The following is a 20,937-nucleotide window of genomic DNA, read 5'->3' on the forward strand; positions in this document are numbered from 1 at the left end:
TAAATATTTCTCAGTTCCTTTTGGGTAAGACATTCCTTGGGGAATCAGAACCTGTGGTTTGAACCTGGATACTGAAGTAGATAAAGGGGTTTGAACCTATGTCCTGGGTAAAGTGCTTTAACAATATAATCTTGTCTCCAATCCTGGTGGTGTTATTCTAGGCAAATTCTAGCAATACATTTGGCACACTTGGTGTGAGAGGGTCTCCTGCTCCTATCCAAGTAGCATATGTTGTAGGATTACAGTAGGTTTCCTTTGAGGGATGGAAAAGGTGTTGCTTTCATCAAGGCATTAGTGGGAGTTGAATGTTCTGAGCATGCTCAAGCCATCTAAGCATTTCAGCTCATTCACAGTGGGTATGGATTTATAAAAGGGCAGCATCATGTTTTAATGGCTGCCAAACATGAAAAGTGAGGGAAAAAAATGCAGTAGTATTTCCATAAGGAGACTTTGGTTACTAATGCCATTCTTGTGATTTCAGAATGTTTCAATAATGAACCAAAAGATGTGGATCCCAATGAAGATTGTGACTGTAAGTGATAAAATAGAACTGCACTTGGATTACTTTCAGCTGGCTCTGAATACAAACTGCTAACTCTTTTAAGGGTGACATAGTTTAAAAAGGACTGAGATATCCTGTAATGAATGTTTTAAAAGCAAACATTCAACCAGATACTTGGAAAAATTATTAAAGAGGTGCTTGTCTAGTCAGGTGTAAATGGAACCTCCTCCTTACTTCTGGCTTAAGTCGCTTTCCTTGATGCTGCGGGCTTTGTTGTTGCCTTTGTTCTTCTGGCAGCACCAGGTGACAAGTTTGAAAGCTTTTCCACCAAATGTGTTCAGTGAAATGTTCTCTGTGTTAAATATCAACGATATGTATTGATTTCCACTGCTCCCTCCAGCCTGTGACAGCTGTGTGATTACACTGCTGAAGGATTTGAGCACAATAGGTGACGAGCTTCAGCTCATCAAGTCTCAGCTGCAAAATGTCCATGCAAGTTCCCACACTCTGAAGCAGATGAGAGACCTCGAAACACGCATCAAGGACTTAAAGGTAGGCACACAGGATCAGAAAAGTGGATTTCAGATTAAGTGGATAGGCAATGAACCCAGGAACCTTTGCCATAATTTTGTCACTTGCAAGAAGACATGCATCAACCCTAGATTCCAAATACCAGATGCTGGTGGTACTGGGTTTCACCAGGTAGCTGTGGTTTCCATGTCATGCTGTGAAACAGAATCACTATCTCTGCTTTTTTTGAGGCTTGCTCACCTTGGAAGTTATACCTCTGAGGTGTCCCTCTAGCTATGTCCTTTTCAAGCATTTCATGTCTCTGCCTTACTGAAAACCTCTAACATTCCACTTGCTATTATCAAAATTCATTCTAAAAAAATGTTATTTGGTTGGAATAGCAGCTGCTGTACTCACAGATAAAAACCCCAGGTTTTGGGAAGGAATTGTTCAGTTTTCATATCAGTAATTATGCTTTTATTTAGCTTGGGTAAAGATTTAATCCAGTGAAAATTTTGCTTGTTGTCTGCTGTGCAATGGGTGATTTATTGGATTCATTTTTTCCTTTCTTTTCAGGTCTTATTGAACAATTACCGCTCTGTTGTCCATAATCAAGGTTCAAAGGTAGATGAGTTGGAGACAGAATTCATTAAACTAAATCGTGATGTTAATGCTCTCCAGGAAAAGGTGACTTACCAAATCAATTTAAAAGTACATATCTCCTGACTATGTATTAGCATGCTGTGTCCAGATACTTTTAATCTAATAGGTTTTTTTTCCTTTCTAGGCTGAAATTAACTACAAAGAAGCTGAGAGATTATTTAACAATTTTGGCCAAACTCATCAGAAAGGAAAGGATTTGGTTTCACAAATACAAATAGTGGTCAACAATATACGAGGTAAAAAGTAATTCCTAACTCATGTTTTGTTTTATATCATCTTTACAGCTTATTTACAATATTCTTAAGTACACATAAGAGGTTTTCTTAGAAAACAACTTTGTAAATCAGAATTTAGTCACAGCTGTAGTATTCACTCTTCCTATTAGAAATCTAATATATAATGTTAGTTTAGGACCCTACCTTTCCTATGAAGTGAAAAGGGACAGAGAAGCTTCACTATAGAGACGTTTCAAGGAAAAAATTTTACTATCCTGACTCAAGTCTAACTTTGTTCTGGGTGGTTATCTTGGGCTCTTTAAAGTTAGAAGCTTAAAATTTTTGCAATGAACTTGGTCATCTGGGACAAATTTCAAGGCCAATGCCATCTTGCTCTCTCTGATTGTGTATCATGGGATACTTTTCATCTTAATAGAATTAATGGAAAATGGATCTGTTTCATTAGGGAAAAAATAAGACATGCCTATTCCTGAATTCATTAATGAAGCAGATTCATCTGAGAGAAGATGTTGGCTCCGTCATTTGAGCATTTTGAATAGGCTTAAGCACACGCTGTTTTTAACTTTGACAGTGCATTTTTTTCAGTGCTCTTGGAACAGGTAGCTGGCACAAACGCAGAAGGTAACAACCTGCCTCTGGGAGATGCCTCTGAAGAACTGGCCGAAGCTCAGCGCATGATGGCGGAGATGCGGAGCCGCAACTTTGGCCAGCTTCAAGCTGAGGCAGAGAAGGAGCGGATGGAAGCTCAGCGGTGTAAGTGCTTGTTCTCTAAGCTTCTGACCTTCTAGAAACATCAGTCGTAAATCTGAAAAAGTATTGATTGGGTTGGAGTAGAGGGAGCGGCCTTTTGCAGTGTATCCCTGAGATTTGTAGCTGTTGTTAGTCAGCAGGAAAGTGGTGGTTCTGGAGGGGATTTAAAGGCATTTTTAGCGTGTTATGGAAGAAAATGGGTTGAGCTGGGGAAGAAACCCAGTAGATCCTTCTTTTGTAACTAGATCAATCTCAGTAAAATAAAGATGTAGCCAATCCTAACACATCTATTAAATACTTCTGTGTATTGTTAGAGATAGGCAGTGGTACATAGAGTTATTTTAGAAGAATTGCATGTTTAATTTAAAAACAGATTTTCAGAAGCTGCTAGAGTAGTCCAAGAGCCAGGTAATACAAGGACGAGGAGATTCAGGAGTTCTAATTACACTAGTTGTATTCCCTGTCGTGTTCTCTGCAAGTGTTTGACTGGGACATTCAGAAACTTGATTCCAGACAGTGGAGACATCAAGAAAAGTTGCAGGCTTGTCCCCTAACCAGGGTCATAGCAGAGGAATGTGAAAGCCCATATGAGTGACAGTTAATTTCCATCAACCTTGAACATTGATGCCTACCTCTGAGTGATTCTTCTGTATCCTATTTTGTCAGCAGTGAAATGGGCATGCTTAAGGGTGTGATTAATTTGACATCTTTTGTGTTCCTATATTCTTTGAAATTAAATGTGCTCGTATCTCTCCATTGATTACAAAAGAGGCTTTGATAACTAGCACAGTTGTAGATGTCTACATTGTAGATGAAATTGTTGATGAAATTATGCTATTTCCATATAAAAAAGAAAATTTGTATTTTCAGATCAGCATCATCCATACTTAATTAAGAGAACATTTATCTGTCTTCTGTGTCTGCAGCAGCAAACTAGTGAGCAGATTTGATCCAGTGAGATGCTGAATAGTATCTTTGCTATAGTAGCACTGAAATTAGCATTGCAGAAGATGCTCAGTTCACACAAGTACAACTTTATAATCCTAAATGCCAAGGCCTTTTTAGCGAAGTTTGTTCTGGCTCCCTTCTTCTCTGAACAAAACTTTTCTTTCTGGTCCTGATACTGCAGTACTGGCACGTGTTAAGAATGAACTACAGAAGTACCACCAAGAAAATCGTGGGCTTATTAAAGTTGTGAGGGATGCACTAAATGAATATGAATCCAAAATCACTGACCTTCGTGAAGCTCTGAACGATGCGACAGCTCAAATCAAGCAGGCTGAAGGCTTGAACAAAGACAATACAGTTCTGTTAGAAGACATTAAGGTAATATTGGGGATCAGGAGAAAAATATTAAACCTCAGAAGATAAGAAATGGTTTTGGTTGCTGCTTTTGACCTCACAAAGCCAAGCAGCACTAATTCTTTAGACTTTCTTCAGGGTCTCTTTCCATCTTCTGATGGATGTGTGGACAGGTGTAAATGTGGTGTACTGCTGCTTACAGTCTCTTTGTGTGACCAGAACAGTGTGACCAAGACGTAGCTCTGATGGGAGCAGGGAAATAGAGTCTCTTCCCAGCACTTCTTTCCAGCTGCCACTAGTGCTTTTGTTTCCTTTTCTAGACCAAATTCCTGACGCTGATATACTTTTCATAGTAAGTTCTTCAAAGTATTTAGCTTTAACAGCCATGAAAGATGGGAGCAAAAATGGGTGCAATACTGTTAAATTATTTGGGGTTAGTGTTCTACAGAAAAGCTCCTGAGGTCTCATCAGGACAAGGAACAGCTGTTATTACTGAGCAGTATTTGAATTTTAGAGCTGGTAAAATAGTAAAAGGAATAATTGTATGCTGCAGGACACATTCTCTTAATTGTGGTCTTGTTGAAATGTATCACTGGTTTAGCACACTCATTTAAGAAAAAAAAAAGAGGTTAGGTTTGGGTTTGTTGTTTTGTTTCGATTTTTTTAAATTTTGGTTTCAAGATACAGCTTTTCCTGCCCCTTTTCTTAACTAAATCACATGTTGTTCAACTTCCCATTTTTCCTCAGAAACGGATTGAGGAGACAAACGTGCAACAGAATGGTGTCTTGAATATTCTGAGCTCAGCCCGGTCTTCCCTGACACAAGCTAAGAGTGTACTTGGATTATTGCAAGAGAGCAAAGAGGTAAAGTTTAAGAAAAGGTTAAAAAGCCCAATATCTTCTTGGAGATGAGGCTTATCTGAGCCAGTCAAGAAAGAAAGGATCTGAGCCAGTCAAGAAAGAAAGGATCTCACAGCCCATCCTGTATGCAAAAGGAGTCTGCCTGCCTGCACAGGTTTCTGTAAGAGAAGCTTGTTGAGGGCTGTGATGTGTCTGAGGAAGACACTGAGCTGCAGATATCAGAATATGGGAGAACATCTGTGAGAAGTACCACATAAGCAATTGGGAGAACATCTGTGAGAAGTACCACATAAGCAATTGGGAGAACATCTGTGAGAAGTACCAGAAGCAATTGTGCTACTCTTGTATTTCTTTCTGGTTAATTGCTTTTAGCCACTGTCAGAGGGGCAAGATACCAGGCTAGAAGGGTCTTTGCTCTGACTCAGCTTTTATGTAATGGGTCTGGGAGCATGATGTAATGACTGCCAGTTGTTTCCAGTTACCTGCAGAGTAAGTTGGAAGGGAATGTTTTTCCCTTTGGTCTCCTCAGGTGCAAGGTATGTGTAACACAAGTATACATAGACAAAATGAAACATGTACAAATACAAATAAAATTATATCTTTTTAAAACCACAGGAATACGAAAGCCTGGCTGCTCAGCTGGATGGAGCAAGGAAGGATATGAATGAAAAAGTGGCAAATCTCTCATCAGCAAGCAAAGAACCACTGGTGGTGAGGGCCGAGGAACATGCCAAATCTTTGCAAGATTTGGCAAAACAACTGGAAGAGTATGTTGCCATTCCTGTAGATGTGTAATTTTTGTGCATAACAAAAAAAGTGGTTGTAACGGTCTGTAATTTCACTTGCTTTCATAACCATTTGCAAAGCTAGAGAGAAATGAAGTTGGTCTCTTTCTGCTTCTTCATGATATACAGAAGTTTTGTTTTTCACCAAAAAGCAGATCTTCCTGTATCTTTCATGATTTTTCCCCCTAGAAGTGTGAACCCACATAATACCGTTTTATACTACTGTACTAACACTTCATTAACATCTTACTAGCAAGAGAAAATCCTCATATACAGAGTGGGAAGATGTTTAGCATATTTTTTATAGAGTTATTTCAGGTACTCGTACTCAGGGATGCTTATATGGTATCAAAGAATTGAGGCGAATCATTGGAATAAATGGCTTGGCAGTCTCAGCAGTCTTCAGACATGCCTGCTCAGCACTATGGAGGAAAAGACCTCCATTAGTTTTCTCCTCCTTCAAGAAATCTTCTAGAAAAGCAAAAGTACGATAAGCTTGATAGGAATCAAGTGCTTCTCTCTCCATTATTTGTACTTTGCATTGGAATTATGAGAGGGGGTTTGGAGGCCTTCTGTGATATATCAGAACAAAATGGAAAAAAAAAAAAAGTGAAATCCTGATTTATTTTTCCCTGTGCAAATTGTTTGCATTTTGTCGTTGCACCAACTAGAAAGTCTCAGGAAATTAAATTCCAAAATACCTAACATGGCTGGAAAATTCTTGGGTAAAAAACCCACATTTTCATTACTTTTTTTTGTTAGTTTCCAGTGTGATTTTTTTCAATTAAGAAGCCACTGTTCTCAGAAATACAAGGCAGCTAGTACTGGACAGCTGTATAGTTCACAAGGAGTGGGTAGAAGAGATTTTGTCTGTTGTTTCTGATTCCAGAGTTGCTCTGCTGGTTCTTGGGGAAAACACAAAAGGTCTTGTAGTTGCTTGACAATCTGACATCTACAGTTCTCTGAATTCCTCTTAACTGAATTGTATTTGGAGGACTGTGATTGAGGTGCCTTGCTATTGACCATATGCTTTGGTGAATTTTCTCTGTCTTAATCATTTGGAGTCTCACAGCTGTGCTTTTCCATATGCCTGAACTCATCCTGTCTTCTGAAGAGTCTTTCCATGTTGGTCTATCTCCAAATTTGATATTTTTGTAGAATGAAGTTACAGATCTAATTGAAAAACATTTTCTGTATTGGAGTTAACTTAGAAAATACCGAGTTCGGATCTGTTTGGAATCCATCTCACAGCCTTGGAAGAAGGCTGCATTTTTCACCCTGTTTCCCACAGAATAAAGAGCAGTGCCAGGAAGGACGAGTTGGTAGGCTGTGCTGTGGAAGCTTCTACTGCCTATGACAATATTATTGGTGCCATCAAGGCAGCAGAGCAGGCAGCCAACCAAGCTGGGAAAGCAGCTGACTCAGCTTTATCGGTAAGTATCCGTAAGTGGCCAAATCATGGTAAACTTGTTACAACTGGAGTTTTATTTTCTTTAACTATCTCAGAGGCCCCAGAATCAATCGCCCATGTGTCTTGGAATGCTTTCTTTTTCTGTGACCTTTTATATGAGTTGCTGTTCTGCATGTTGATTAATTAGTCTTGGCTCAGCACTAACCAGGCTAATTACTGCCTTCTGGTGGGACTGCCCGTATGAGTACTGACCATTACTTTCAGTGCAAAATACAGAGATCTTACAAGGCAAGCCTTGTAATCACTGCAGGTGATTTCAGGTATTCTCTTTTACTCTGCACTACTAATACCCACAAGCTTTTCAGCAGAGATATAACATCCAACAGCTATATGCTAGTAATTTCCTCCTAACAGCTTCTTTCTAACAGCTTTCTAACAATTTCTTCCTAACAGCTATATGCTAGTAATTTCCTCCTAATGCCCTAAAATCCATGTGAATATTGCTAAAGACCAAGGTTGTAGTATGCTTGAATTAACCTGGGTAATTGTTGCTAAAGGTTATATTCTTCAGATGAGATCTCAGTAGAGTTGGGGGTTCTTTAATTTGGATTGGACTCTCTCTTTTTAAGTTTTAATGTAATTATCAAGTGATCTTACAGTACCATGCTTGTATTGTCAGACTGTGAAAAGAGAAGACCTATCAGGAAAAGCTGCAAGGTTAAAAACTGAGAGCAGTGCACTCATGGACCAAGCACAGGAGACCAAAAGGACATTGCAAGGTACTAAGAAAGAAAGTGGTACTAGAAATATTGACACAGCATGAGAAACTTTCCTTGAACCATAAATTTTCACATCTCAGCAAAGCCCTTCAGCACTCATTCTACGAAAAAGTGTGACTTCCATTACAGTGGGACTTTTTGTCATGGTTATTTCCCATGGCAAGAAAGTAGATTTCTGGCATCTGCTATGCTATACAGCTTTGCAGTCCTCTTGTCCAGCAAATTTTTTGCCTTGTACTTGTTTTGCAGTGGACTCAATGCTCAGTGGCAGCATGGGCTGTGTAAGAGTGTAGACAAGTGCTGCAACACCATCTGTCCAACAGAAAATTGATATTTTTCTTTGAAATTCTCATGGGGCTTTCACTGTTTTGCAGCTATTGGTCCTAACCTCGAAGACCTAAAGCAAAGACTTGATGTCGCTGATGGAAAGGCAAATACACTGAAAATTGATCTTATCACTGCTCAAAACAATCTCAACGGGATAAACAGAGGTTTGTTACTTAGGGATCACTTCTGGCCTGCCCCTTTCATCTGTTACTGTAAGAATTTGCATGTTCATTTCTGTGTGTTTCAGGTGACATTGACAGCATCATCACCAGTGCAAGGAACATGGCAGAAAATGCCAACTCTGTCACCAATAGTGTGTTGGGTGAACTGGTCCCAATTGAAGCAGAAGTGGAAAGAATTAAGAGTAACTATGGAAGCACACAGAGTGCCAGCTTCAATAAAGCACTGATGGAGGCAAACAATTCAGGTATTGCAGCTGCTGTGTGGGACCTGCCATATCACTGTAATGGTGAACATGGCCAGTTTGCAGCAGAAACTTTAATCACTCAAAAGTTAGGCACGTACCCTAAACTAGTATTCTGAACTTCTTTTATGGCCAGTAGAAAGGGACAGGAACAGCAGAAAGTGACTCAGGCCACTCTGTGGTATGTGTTAAAAGCTAGTGCCATGACTGGTCTCTAAAGATTTGGAGGTCAGTGACTCATGGGGGACCTCAGGGGTCAATACTGCATCTGATCCTGTTCAATATCTTTATTAATGATCTGGATGATGAGGCAGAGTGTGCCTCAGCACGTCTGCTCCTGACACTGAACTGGAACAGTGGCTGATACACCAGAGGGTCATGCTGCCATCCAGACAAACCTCAACAGGCTGTGGAAATAAACTGCCAGGAACCTCATGAAGTGCAACAAAGAGAAGTCCTGCACCTGAGGAGAAATAAACCCATGTGCCAGTATAGGCTGAGCAGGTGGCCAAGCTGGAAAAAAACTTTGTAGAAAAGGACCTGGTGGTCTTGGTGGGCACGAAGTTGAAGATGAGCCTGCATTGTGCCCCTGGAGTAAAAGGTTGAAACACAGGAGATTCCGTCTGAACATGACAAAACAGTTCTTTTACTGTGAGGGTGATTGAGTACTAGCACAGGTTGCCCAGAGAGGTTGTGTAGTCTCATCCTCAGGAATATTCAGAAGCCTGCCTAGACACAGTTCTGGGCTACTGCACCTAGCTGGCCCTGCTTGAACACAGGGGTTGGAGACTAGGACCTCCAGAGGTTACTTCCAACCTCAGTTGCTCTGTGATTACGTGATTTTCTACTGCAATGGCTAGAGAAGTGCCCTAGACAATTACCTTAGGCTACATGTCTGTTAACTGAAATTAAGTGAAAAGAATTGCACAGAGCCAGTGCTGAATACAAAATAAGGGACAATCACATTCCCAAACAACTTCATTTTACATCTTTTCAGCAGCTTTATCTGATAAAGTCAAGTAAGAAGAAAACATTTTAAATAATATAAATACAAGAGCTAGTCCTGCATGGTATTGCAGGGTTGTAAGTCATCCCTGCAGTTACAAAACTGGTTTATAAGTCAAATTTAGAAAAACAAAAGGTCTGGATTTCATTTTATTTGCCTTCTGCATCATTGGGTTGAAGTCTGTAAATACTTTCAGGGTGGGTTTTTTTGTTTTGGTTTTGGCTTTTTGCAGCCACAGGAGATGAGAAATTGTTTCCTGTTATAACAAAAGTTGAAATTCTCATCATATTTTCTTTTCTCTGAAATAAACCTGGCCAGATACTCTTAAGACTCACTACTAAACTGTGCTGATTAGCAACCTTGACACAAGAATATAATTCATGCCCTACTCAGGCCAGCAGTGTGCCTACCCCATTATTCACTCTCTGACAGTGGCTATAGGAGATGCTATGAGCCTGAGTCCTATCTGCTCTCCTTTATCCTCATTCTCCCCTAGCATCCACAGCCACTGGGTAATAATGTCAGAGACCACATCACTGTTCTGTTTAATACTTTTTTTCTGGACCTTTACCTAAGACATTTTTGAAAGTGCTGGTTCTGACTGCTTCTGCAAATACCTTTGGCCAAAAATTTCAGGAGTACAATAACCTCTGTATAAACTGCTATTTTTAGTGGGAGCTTCCTAATATTGTAGGACCAGTCAAAACTGTTTTGTCATTACCCTGTCCACTGCTTTTCTGATACTTGTGTAATGATACCATATTTTTGCATCTTGTTTTCCTCCTCCTTTTTGATATCAATGGTTTGCTTTCTTTCATTGCAGTAAAAAATTTGACTAACCAACTTCCAGATCTGTTCAGCAAGATCAAGAGTATCAACCAACAGCTGATGCCAATAAGCAACATCTCTGAGAACATAGATCGCATAAGAGAGCTGATTCAGCAGGCAAGAGATGCTGCAAATAAGGTCTGTCCTGAGCATTGCAATCATGCTTGACCTCAGTGGTTTGGATGCACGACAGTACTTTTGTTCCTCTTTCTAAATAATTTTGTTTCAATGTGTGTGAAAGACCAGATATAAATTTAATTCAACAGCACTACCCAGCAACTGAAGTAACTGTGGTGATGGGGAGCATAATAATTCATGCATAAAAATGACAGGATGCAGTAGCATCCTGCTACATCTTTCTCCCATTAGTTTTTTCCCCCAGGGCATCTCTGTAATACTTATTTGTACAGCAGCCTCTTGCCTTCCAAGGTACATTGTGGTGGCTTTGGCAGCAGGGACAGAGTTGGCTTTGCTGCTTAGAGACAGGGCTCTCCACCCATGCGTGGTCAATTGAAAGCTGATGCTGCATAAGAAGTTGTGCAGCCCTGTTACTCCAGCTGCTCCAGAATGTTAGAAGCTGGCTACTGGCACCTTATTAGACTGCCCTTTCTCATTTAAGGAACTGCTGTAGTTGCTGAAGTGGTAGTGTGGTCTCAGGTACTAAGAACCGTCCCTGAAACCATCACAAATAGCTGAGATTTACAGTGAATAAGAGGAATCTGTGATCATGGTGTATTTAGCTGTAATAGAATGTGTCTTTATAATATCAGAGGTGCATTGTAATTCCCAACAGTCAAGTCCAGCTAAGTGAAGCACCAGGATGTGTATGTAGACATCTAAATAATTCACAGACTTGCTCTTCAGAGCTGCAGGGCACATCCTTCCCTGTCTGTGTATTGAAGGTAACAGTTACTTGACAGAGACACAGTAAGGGTTGATTAATTGATGTCTGGAACAAAAAAGTGCTGTGCTAAGTATTGATAATACAGACTACTTCATTATCCACTCTGTTTCCTAATTATTTTGTTTGGTAGGATCAGAGTCCAAATCTGTGGTAATTAACGGCTGGAACATGACTAGGATGTGTAATGGGTTACTTTGCAATTAAGCACACTAGTGAAACAGGAGTAGTAGCAATAGTTAATTGTAACATACTCAACTTTGGTTTTCTTAACAGGTTGCTATTCCTATGAGGTTCAATGGCAGCTCTGGTGTAGAAGTTCGACCTCCAAGCAGCCTTGAAGATCTAAAGGGCTATACTTCACTTTCCTTATTTATCCAAAGTCCTCAGCGAAGATCAGACACCCAGCAGAGGGCAAATAGGTTTGTCCTGTACCTGGGTAATAAAAATGTAGGTATATTTTGGTATTTAATCTGATTTTAAGACCAGACATCATGTTTTGAGAAAAGGATGGGAAGGGATCTATTCTGACTGAAGTTTGTAGCTACTATTGGCCTATTTCTTTAAAGTTGCATTTAAATAGTGGTAGAAATGTTGTGTTCATTCCTTCCCTGACAAAGTAAATAACAAGTGGCTGAGTCCTTTGATGCTTTGCTCTTTTGCTCCTTTGGAAGTTACTTCTCCATCTTGGATGCCATCATACATTCTTATCAGACCTGTCAGTTTCTGCAGCAGTCAACACAAACTCAGCCCAACTCCTGCTTCAGAGCTGTGACTCTTTTCACAATATAAGTCACTCTGAGTTTCTCTGTTGGTTTAAAAAAAAAAAAAGTGATGATTCCAGTTTTAAAATTCAGCCCCTCAGCTCTTAATATTTTTGTCTTCTGAATATGCAGAATAATGCAGACCTGCTTGTGCATTCAGGTTTGCTCAATCACCATCAAACATTTAAAAAAATTCCTGCATGTGATTTCTAGTCTCGTTCTTTGACAGCCGCTGTAACTGTAGTAAGCCTTGTACCTACACAGAAAGCTGTTTAGAGGTATTTGTTCTACACTGGATTTCATCTTTTTTATCCTCCGAATAACTAGCCAGGCCATCCATTGAAAGGATTTTAATGGTTACTTCTGAAATGCAGTATCTTGAAGAAATAAAATGTGATTTTTTGGTGAAAATGACTGCTCCCAGTCACCTCAGTAGGAAACATTGTTCTTCACTGCATATTGTTCTGAACATCCTTTTTATGTCACAGATGTTGAGTCTAATTCTTAGTAAAGGTGTCATGTTTTCCTAGCTTTAGCTGGGAGATGTTACAAGTAAGAAAAATATTTTAGATATTTTGTTACAAAAACAAAAAGTCACACACGACTTTTTAATAACTATATTCATTGAATCAGTGCAACGTATAGGATTACAACTTTTTCTTCCCAGAACTGATAAACTTAATTCTCATCATTAGGTGGGCGGATTTCTTATGACTCATGCACAGCATGATGATGTCTCTGAGGAAGTGCTGCTGTATTTTGCCCTAATTATAATTAATCATTTATTAATTATTATTTACTTGCTATTTTTAGGCTTCCAAGGACTACATTGGTATGGCTGTGAAAGATGGTTACCTTACTTGTGTCTATAATCTGGGAGGTGGTGATGGGGAAGTGAGAGTGCAGTCATTGGTGACTCAAAGCAACCCTGAGGAAGCTGTTATGGATCAAGTTACATTTGAAAGGTATAAGACCCACAGTGTACAACAATCTTCTTTAAAACCTGCTAGCAGCATTTTTTATTAGCATGATGTGATATTCTGCCTGTGTGTTTTGGTTTTAGGATTTACCAGTATGCAAAGCTGAAGTACATCAAAGCAGCAACATCAATTTCTCCAGGTTATGAAAGCCCTAGGAGTGCAAGCAGTGGAGACAGTGACATGCTCCTCAATCTTGATCCCAGCAGTGTTGTCTTTTATGTTGGAGGATACCCACCTGATTTTAGGGTACAGAGTTTCTTAGTGTTTTAAAAAGATTTTGTGTTAATCATCCCATTGTTCTTACAAGTAAAGATTGGACTTAGCAGTCTTTCAAAAGCATGTGAAAAAGTTTATCTATGTCAGTAGGAATAGATGAGATGCAAGGAGATGCTACTTCCTACAGAATCTGCCTGGCTTGTACCATGCTAGAGCTCAAAGAAGAGAACATGATGATATTTCGTTGCCAAGGAAAGCATGAAACCTGTCCAGCCCTGCTAAATACTGTTCCAAATCCATGTGACTCTACTTCAAATTGTGCTGCACTACACCTAGGGTCATATCAGATAATTTGGATATTATATACAAGCATGTAGTATCTTTTTTTACATATTTAGAATGTCATATTCTCTGTCTTAATAATAGTTGCAGGAAGTCTTAGCAGTTAGATAGCAATGTCAAATTTTGTTAGCTGATGTTGATGAATTGGTTTTAATAGCACTATTTTGCAGCCTCCAGATAATCTCAACTATCCTCGTTATGAAGGCTGCATTGAATTAAACAGCCTAAATGAGCATATTGTCAGCCTTTACAACTTCAAGAGGACTTTTAATCTCAACACCACTGAAGTGCAACCCTGCAGAAGGTATGATATGAACACAGAAGTGTTTCACAGTTCTGTGATTTTATCGCTATGAATTCTTGTCTTTCACATCCAGAAGAATTACTACTGTAGCTAAATTGGTGATTTTTTCTAACTTTTGGTCATTATTGCATTTCTTAGAGAAAATCCTCAGTAATAACACGATTCATGTCTGTGGCAATCTCAATCTGTTTAAATTTAAGTGTTATAAAATCCAGACACAATTTGTAGACTAATGTGTTCATCTACTTTATAATATAAATATTACATTAAGTTAAAAAAATACAGTCATTAATGTTTCCTCTCTAAAGACCATTTGTGATTTTGACAGAAGCCAGTGGAAGGTTTTCTGTCTTGGTGTAGATCAGAATTTGGCCCTATACCAAACGCTTTAACTTAAGCTTTTTTAAAATTATAATGGCAGTAAGTCCACGTGGTAGAAGTTTTTGCTGACATATATTCACACCTGTGACATTGAATCATTACAGGTATAAAGAGGAGACTGACCAAAGCTATTTTGAGGGCACTGGTTATGCCAGTGTCACAGTGGGAGAAAGAAGTGGCGAACGAGTACGGTACGAGCAGACAATTGAGACGACTGCAGATGAAGGCATTGTGTTCTTTGCAGCAAATGGGGTAATGTGTGGAATGCTTCTGTCTGTTCTGTAGTGCAAGAACATCTTAAAAATCTTACTTATTAAAGAACATGTTAGATATAGTAATAACTGTAAGGAAATAAAATGTTAAGTCTTAATAAAGGTGTCTTAAAAATACTATTTTCATCTGTGTGGAAAATTAGTAGATATTGCTGTGTGTTTAATGTCATATGGTTTAGTCTTAGGTAGTTGTGCAAGAAACAGGGAGTTGGACATATGGGTCCCTTCCAGCTTGAGATATTCAATGATTCTACCATAGTTGCCGAATGCTCACTTTGTCAAGGTTGAGTAAAAAATCATTCCAAGAAGCTCCTCCCTTAGGCCATGCAGAAAATTCAGAATTGGGGGCAGGAAAGGAGGAATGTAATTGGGATCAAACCAACGTTGGAATATTGAAATTCTCCAAAACTGGAAGTGCACTCTTTCCAAATCTAGATCTGTGTGGAAACAGAATAAGAAGGAATATAGGAAGTGACATGCTGACTTATACCTGTAAAGATGCTCAAAACCACAGTGCTGCTACTTATCTAATAATCTTGTAGGCGTATTTGCAATCACTGGATAATTTTTGCAATTCTGGATAATTTTTCAATGCTGTAAAAAGTCAGTAGACATTTGAAATGACACAAAGTCCTTTAGAGATTTGGAGCTGATACCAGATCTGTTTATAATAGTTTAAAGTAATTATGATTAATTAGTATAAGTTTTAGACTTTGTGTTATCCTTTCCCTGAAAAGCTTTCTAGAAGCAGCTAGATAGCTTCATTAAAATTACTCTTCTGACAGTGAAATATATATCTGAAGTTGTGGCAGTTTAATTGTGTTGGTGTTTTGTTTTTTTTTTTTTTTTTATTGCAGGATCAGTTCATCAGTGTGCTCATTAGAAATGGTCATACAGTTTTTAGATACAAACTTGACTCTGAAACTCCAGAAGAAGTAGAAGCCAAAAAAACTGTAAATGATGGAACATATCAACAAGTATGTAATTTTAAAGAATCAAGGGATCATTATTTGTAAAAATACACATTAACTAAACTGTCCTGTTGTAAAGTTTAGTTGTGGAGTTTTCCTGTGTGAGGAAATCAAGTCACTGGGGACTAGTTTGGAGATGTGAAAATTAATCTTTCTCTCGTCCTGCTTTAATGTGAATGATTAAGTTTTAACAGTGAAACCACCAAAGGAAAAATTTTGTCAGAGCAATGCTTTACATAAAGATAGCTGTGTAGGTTGCAATTGTTTGCATTAGTTCCATACTTAGATTAGTGTTTTCACCACCAAAGGGTTTATTTCTTCAGGATGGGCTGATCTTTGTAGAGATTACTCTTTTGCAGTCTTTGTTGTTGCTTGTCTCCTTAGCTTCAGTCCAGCTCTTTTGTAGCACTACTAGAGTGAAATCATAAAGACATTGTTAAAAACCTTTGATTTCCTTGTTGGTTAGTTCTCCCTTTTCCCCTTAATATATTTCCAACTATATCATGTAAACTGCAGGGTCTGCTGCTAGGAATCTTTATGCTCTATTGGGTTAAGTTACCTTTAGCCAGCTGACTGACTTAGTTTTTGTATCAGGCAGCAGCTTCTAAATCTTCAGCTGCAAAGACAAGACAGTATCTGAATCTTAGGTGATATGTGTTTTTAGGGCAATCTTTCAGACGAAAATAAAACCTCACCTTGTTTTTGGATAATTGAACATTTTCCTTGCTTTGACTAAATGCCCAAAGTTTGCAAAGTACCTTTGAACTACTGCAGTTGTCCTTGATTTAAGTCACTAGTAAACAAGAGGAGGGGGAAAAAACCATCACTGTGTCCTGCTCTGTAGGGGTACTTTTAATCAGGTAAATGATTTTTGTTCCTGCCAAGTGAAGTGGTTCTCATTATTCATGTATTTCAGATTAATTTGGTGCTTGACCGAAAAAACAAAATTGTGTATGTCAGTCCTGGTATTAGAGCCAACATACAAGTCTTCAATTTCACTGAGTACTACCTAGGTGGAGTTCCATCTTTTCTACGGGAACAGTGAGTAACTGTAAAAAGACTGTAATATACTGGCTTTGTCAGGAAACTCCATCTAAACTCTTTCCTTACACAATTTCTTTCACACTCTCTATTGACTACCTAATGTGACATAAAAAAACAAGTGTATAATATGTGATCATAATCCGTGATTTTTGGCTAATGGTGAGATCTTTGTTGTAGCTTATCCTAAAGATTGGGTTTGATTAGCATGAATATGTGTACACAAGAAATATTACTCTTGTTCTCTTTTTCTATTTCTTATATTGTCAGCATTTATAGGTTACTGTAGTGGTGTGTGCTTTGAAATGCCAGGCTACTGAACTCTTTTTCATTCCCCTCCCTGAAACCAGGTTTAATATATCCACACCTCCATTCCGCGGCTGCATGAAGAATGTGAAAAACCCAAGCACTGCATCTGTTGTCTTTGATAAGACTTTTGGTGTCAGCAAGAAATGTTCAGATGACTGGAAGGTAACTAATACATTACCTCAAAAACTTCTGCTGGAGTTCACAGACTGGTTTGTCTATAAATCCTGGACCATTATGTTTTGCTCAGGTCAAAAATTATATTTGGTTAACTTGTATGGCAGTAAAAGAACCTGGATTGGGCGTGAAGATGGAGAAACAAAAGAGACACCAGCCCTATTGTTATAGCTTGTTACAGAACATAGTCCACCCTCTTATTTAATACTGTTTACAATAAGTTATTCGTATTTACCATGTAAGCTTGTTGGCTTCCAGTTGCTCTTATTAATTAGGCTGGAATACTTAATACTGCTCTGTATCTTTCCTCCTGCCAAAGTGTTTACGCTTCCTCATTAAATGACCTCTCAACCTTTTTTCTTAAAAGATCTTAACAGACTACTTCCATCAAAGTCTCTCATTCTAAGGCTCCATTCATCTGGTTGTTTTGTAATTATTTTATGTGCATCCTTGAGTTTTGCCATGTTCTTTTTAAAACTGGACAAAATGACATTTCAGTGCTGGCTTAACTAGTGCTGCATGGAGAGATGAAAACTATTCTTCTGCTTCTACTACCTGCTGCTTACATGGTGCATGATCTATCTCATTTGCCTTTTTTACAACAGTATTGCACTGAAAGTTTGTGCTTATTTTCTTTTACTTGTGGCATCTAAACCTTTCACAGAGCGATTTCTTCACAGACTACCTTTCCAGAGGATCTCATCTTCATTCTCTGTATCTTCTCATGTATTAAAAAGTGTCCCATGACTCACACAGTTTCAATTATGTAGCTCATCTGCACAGCTTCATATTCTTCCAGCTACTCAGTTTTGTGTCCTCAAATATGAAAACTTTCAAAACCACAGTAGCTAGAGATGAGCAGCTCATTATTCTCAGCAAGCTTCCTCTCTCTTTTTAGAGTTTCTCAGACCATAGTTAATGCTGGTGAAGCCAACTCTTACAGTCTGTTCTGTACTGAAATAATGGTTTTTGAGGTTTGCCTTGTGCTTGGTTTTGACTGGAGCTGATCATAATTATGTTGAGTGGGGCAGCTGTTGTCTCATATTGGCATTTCTTCTGATTAAGAGGAAAATCACTGAAATCATTATTTTTTTCTCTTTCAGCTTGTGAGATCTGCAGCTTTCTCCAAGGACGGAACTCTGAGCCTTAGTGCAGCAGATTTCCCATTTCCAAAGGATTTCCAAGTGGGCTTTGGCTTTCAGACAACAGCTTCCACTGGAACACTCTTAAATTACAACCTACGGGTATGAAACACTTAGAACTTAGCATATGTTATGGGTTTTATCTGTGAATCAGTCAGTTTGTATCACAAGTCTCATGTAGATTCCTGTATTTTAAGGTAAGAAATGCCTTTTTTGAGTGTGGCATCATTCATGTCATAGGTCAGAGAAATGCATTCTGGTAGTTTCTTCACATGGCCAACAAGTAGTTTGATGAGTACCTGAGCTTTGAACTAGAGCCTTCCGAAGAGCAGCTCACACACCTGACACCACCATCCCACTAAGAAAACTGTTGTTTAATTGGCTGGAAATTTTCTCAAGTCAAAATGGCACTCTGCCCACACAGAAATGTTACCATGTCCAAATAGGCAGAGGAAAGGAACTGGTTCTGGCTATGATCCCTCAGAAAGCAGGGAAGTTTAAGTAGAACCCCCGTCTGGCTGGCTGGAGGAGCTAAGAAGTGAGTGCACACCAGGTATTTGAGAAGTGAAGACCTGGCTCCTCTGCTTTTTGTAAAAATAAGCAAGTATTTTAAATGAATGTTTCCTATTCAGAGTGCAGAGGTATTTTGAAATGGAAGCTGTGCTCATCATGCAGAACTTGGTACACATCTGGTGCTAGATGACTGGGAAACGCAGTTCTAGTGTAAGAAAATTTGTTGCCTACTGGCACGCACTGAGAGCTCTATTAATGTCAGTTGCAAGAGCTAAAGGCTTTTGCATTTATTTAGCTGATCATTTTGTGGGATTTTTTTGTAGCCTGATGTTCTTTCCATCTTTCTGAGTCCTGGCTCTGTAACTGCAAAGATACGAGATAAGGAAATTAAACTGGAAAAAAAATATGAAGATGGGTCAATGCATTATGTGACAGTAATAAAAACAGGCAACAGGTGAGTCCAGTTCTTCATCTAGTTCTTATATGTTGTGGTTGGAGAAAGGAAATTCAAATTTTATGGGGTTAATTCTTTGGATAAACAGCTTAAAATTGTCTCCTCTAGCAGAAGATATCTAAATAATGAAGGGAAAGGAGATTTTTGTTCTATGAATGTGCATGCTCATACCTGGGATGTTTCAGCTGTTCCCTACTATGCTTTTCTTTTATAGGTTGTGTGAGTTTTCACTGCTTGTCTAGCTGGAGCTTTGGAGTCTTTGGAGCTCTTCCCCTTCCCATAACCTTCATGTGTGTCCCCTGTAAAGGACCAGGGAAGAGGCAAATGCTGTGTCTGTTTTTTTCAATAATGATCTGTTATGCAGATACTAGATGTTAGAAGAGACAATTTACTGAAAAGCTCCTAAATCATACTGATTGCTGTGTAATGCATGAAATTACATAAGTGCTAGCTGAAGGGGAAAGTTTTGAATTGTTGGCTATAACTTTGGGCGATCATAACTTAATACTGCTCGTTTCATTTTGACACAAAGAATTAAATCCTGTCCCATAGTTGACAATGAGAGCTTTTTTATGAGTTTCAGTTGCTCTAGGATTTCAGTGTAGGACTGAAGTATGAACTTCAACTCTTGCTCATTATCTAACATGGAAAAGCAGAGCAATTTCACAGCAGTTAATAAGCACATACTGAAAAAGTCCCAGAAGTAAGCTAATGAAGCTTTAGCATAACCACAGTGTTACAAAGAAACACATCTATCAAATGGTCCTTTTATATATATATATATTTAATTTAGTTTCCTAATTATTTCTTTATATATCATGCTTATTTTCATTCACTTTTTTCAGAGTACATATGATGGTTGATGATGAGTCAGAAGCAATTGACTCTCCCAGGTCATCCAACTCACAGGAATCAAACAGACCTATAAAATTTGGTGGAGATAATTTTGAAGGTTGCATCTCAAACATCTTTATTGAAAGGTATTTGGCCTAGAAAGAATTATGTTTTGTGCATTTTGGCCTGTTCTCCTTCTTAAATCATATTAAAATTACATTTTGCTAAAATGCTTTTCTTCTACTTGTGTGAAGCCTTCATGAATGCATAACTTTGCTGCCCTCAAATACTCTTTCATTCAGGTATATTATACATGGGATTCAGTTATAATTAAATCTGCTGTTCAGATGTAAAGGAATTTTAATCTAAATCATACCTGTTTAGCAGTCTGTTAGCCAAAGAATGAACTCCGCAGAGTGAATTGGATATGTCCCAACAAGGCATCCAAAAAGATTTGCTAAATTGTCTTGTTATAGCTCCCCAGGGAACCAGGTGGTGAAAGGAGCAAAGCTACTGAGAGAATCAAAACAGTTACACAAACAAGTGAGACCATATGTGTAGAAATCATCTGCCTTATTTAGGCTGTCTCTTTTTTTCACGTGTTTGTCTGATTATTAGAGACACCTTACAGGCAAAATTTAGGAGAAAAAATATGCATAAATGTGTTTCCACAAGACAAGCATTCCATGAGTTGTAAATCATGTCCCAGTGGGACTTTGTGTTAGCTAAGTTTTGATGAGTATTTATACATGTGTAGAGTTTTCAAAGAATAGTGTATTTTGATTTGATTGCCATAGCACCACAGAATGGGTTGGACTGGAAGGCACCTTTAAAGATCCTCTAGTTTTAGCTCCCTTCAATGGGCAGGGACACCTTCCACTAGACCAGGCTGCTCGAACTATGTCTTCATTTAAAGCACTACAAGGCAATCAAGTGACACCAAGATGATTTTTCC

At 38.6% G+C, this 20,937-nt stretch overlaps 1 protein-coding gene across 1 annotated transcript in view; it reads left to right on the forward strand.

The window, feature by feature from the left end:
• The window catches only part of LAMA3 (laminin subunit alpha 3), a 107,022-nt gene that overhangs the window by 80,402 nt on the left and 5,683 nt on the right, over positions 1 to 20,937 (forward strand). The window contains 24 exon segments of the mRNA XM_053985477.1: positions 482 to 532; positions 903 to 1,054; positions 1,589 to 1,699; positions 1,800 to 1,911; positions 2,497 to 2,664; positions 3,791 to 3,987; positions 4,711 to 4,827; positions 5,440 to 5,591; positions 6,901 to 7,042; positions 7,700 to 7,799; positions 8,174 to 8,290; positions 8,374 to 8,553; positions 10,380 to 10,522; positions 11,562 to 11,735; positions 12,863 to 13,014; positions 13,113 to 13,275; positions 13,758 to 13,891; positions 14,377 to 14,524; positions 15,402 to 15,521; positions 16,432 to 16,556; positions 16,907 to 17,027; positions 18,143 to 18,283; positions 19,018 to 19,148; positions 19,994 to 20,128. Of these exon segments, the coding sequence (XP_053841452.1) occupies positions 482 to 532; positions 903 to 1,054; positions 1,589 to 1,699; positions 1,800 to 1,911; positions 2,497 to 2,664; positions 3,791 to 3,987; positions 4,711 to 4,827; positions 5,440 to 5,591; positions 6,901 to 7,042; positions 7,700 to 7,799; positions 8,174 to 8,290; positions 8,374 to 8,553; positions 10,380 to 10,522; positions 11,562 to 11,735; positions 12,863 to 13,014; positions 13,113 to 13,275; positions 13,758 to 13,891; positions 14,377 to 14,524; positions 15,402 to 15,521; positions 16,432 to 16,556; positions 16,907 to 17,027; positions 18,143 to 18,283; positions 19,018 to 19,148; positions 19,994 to 20,128 (3,286 nt within the window).

The sequence above is a fragment of the Vidua macroura genome, chromosome 1, assembly GCF_024509145.1.
Source record: "Vidua macroura isolate BioBank_ID:100142 chromosome 1, ASM2450914v1, whole genome shotgun sequence".
In the NCBI taxonomy this organism is placed as follows: Eukaryota; Metazoa; Chordata; class Aves; order Passeriformes; family Viduidae; genus Vidua; species Vidua macroura.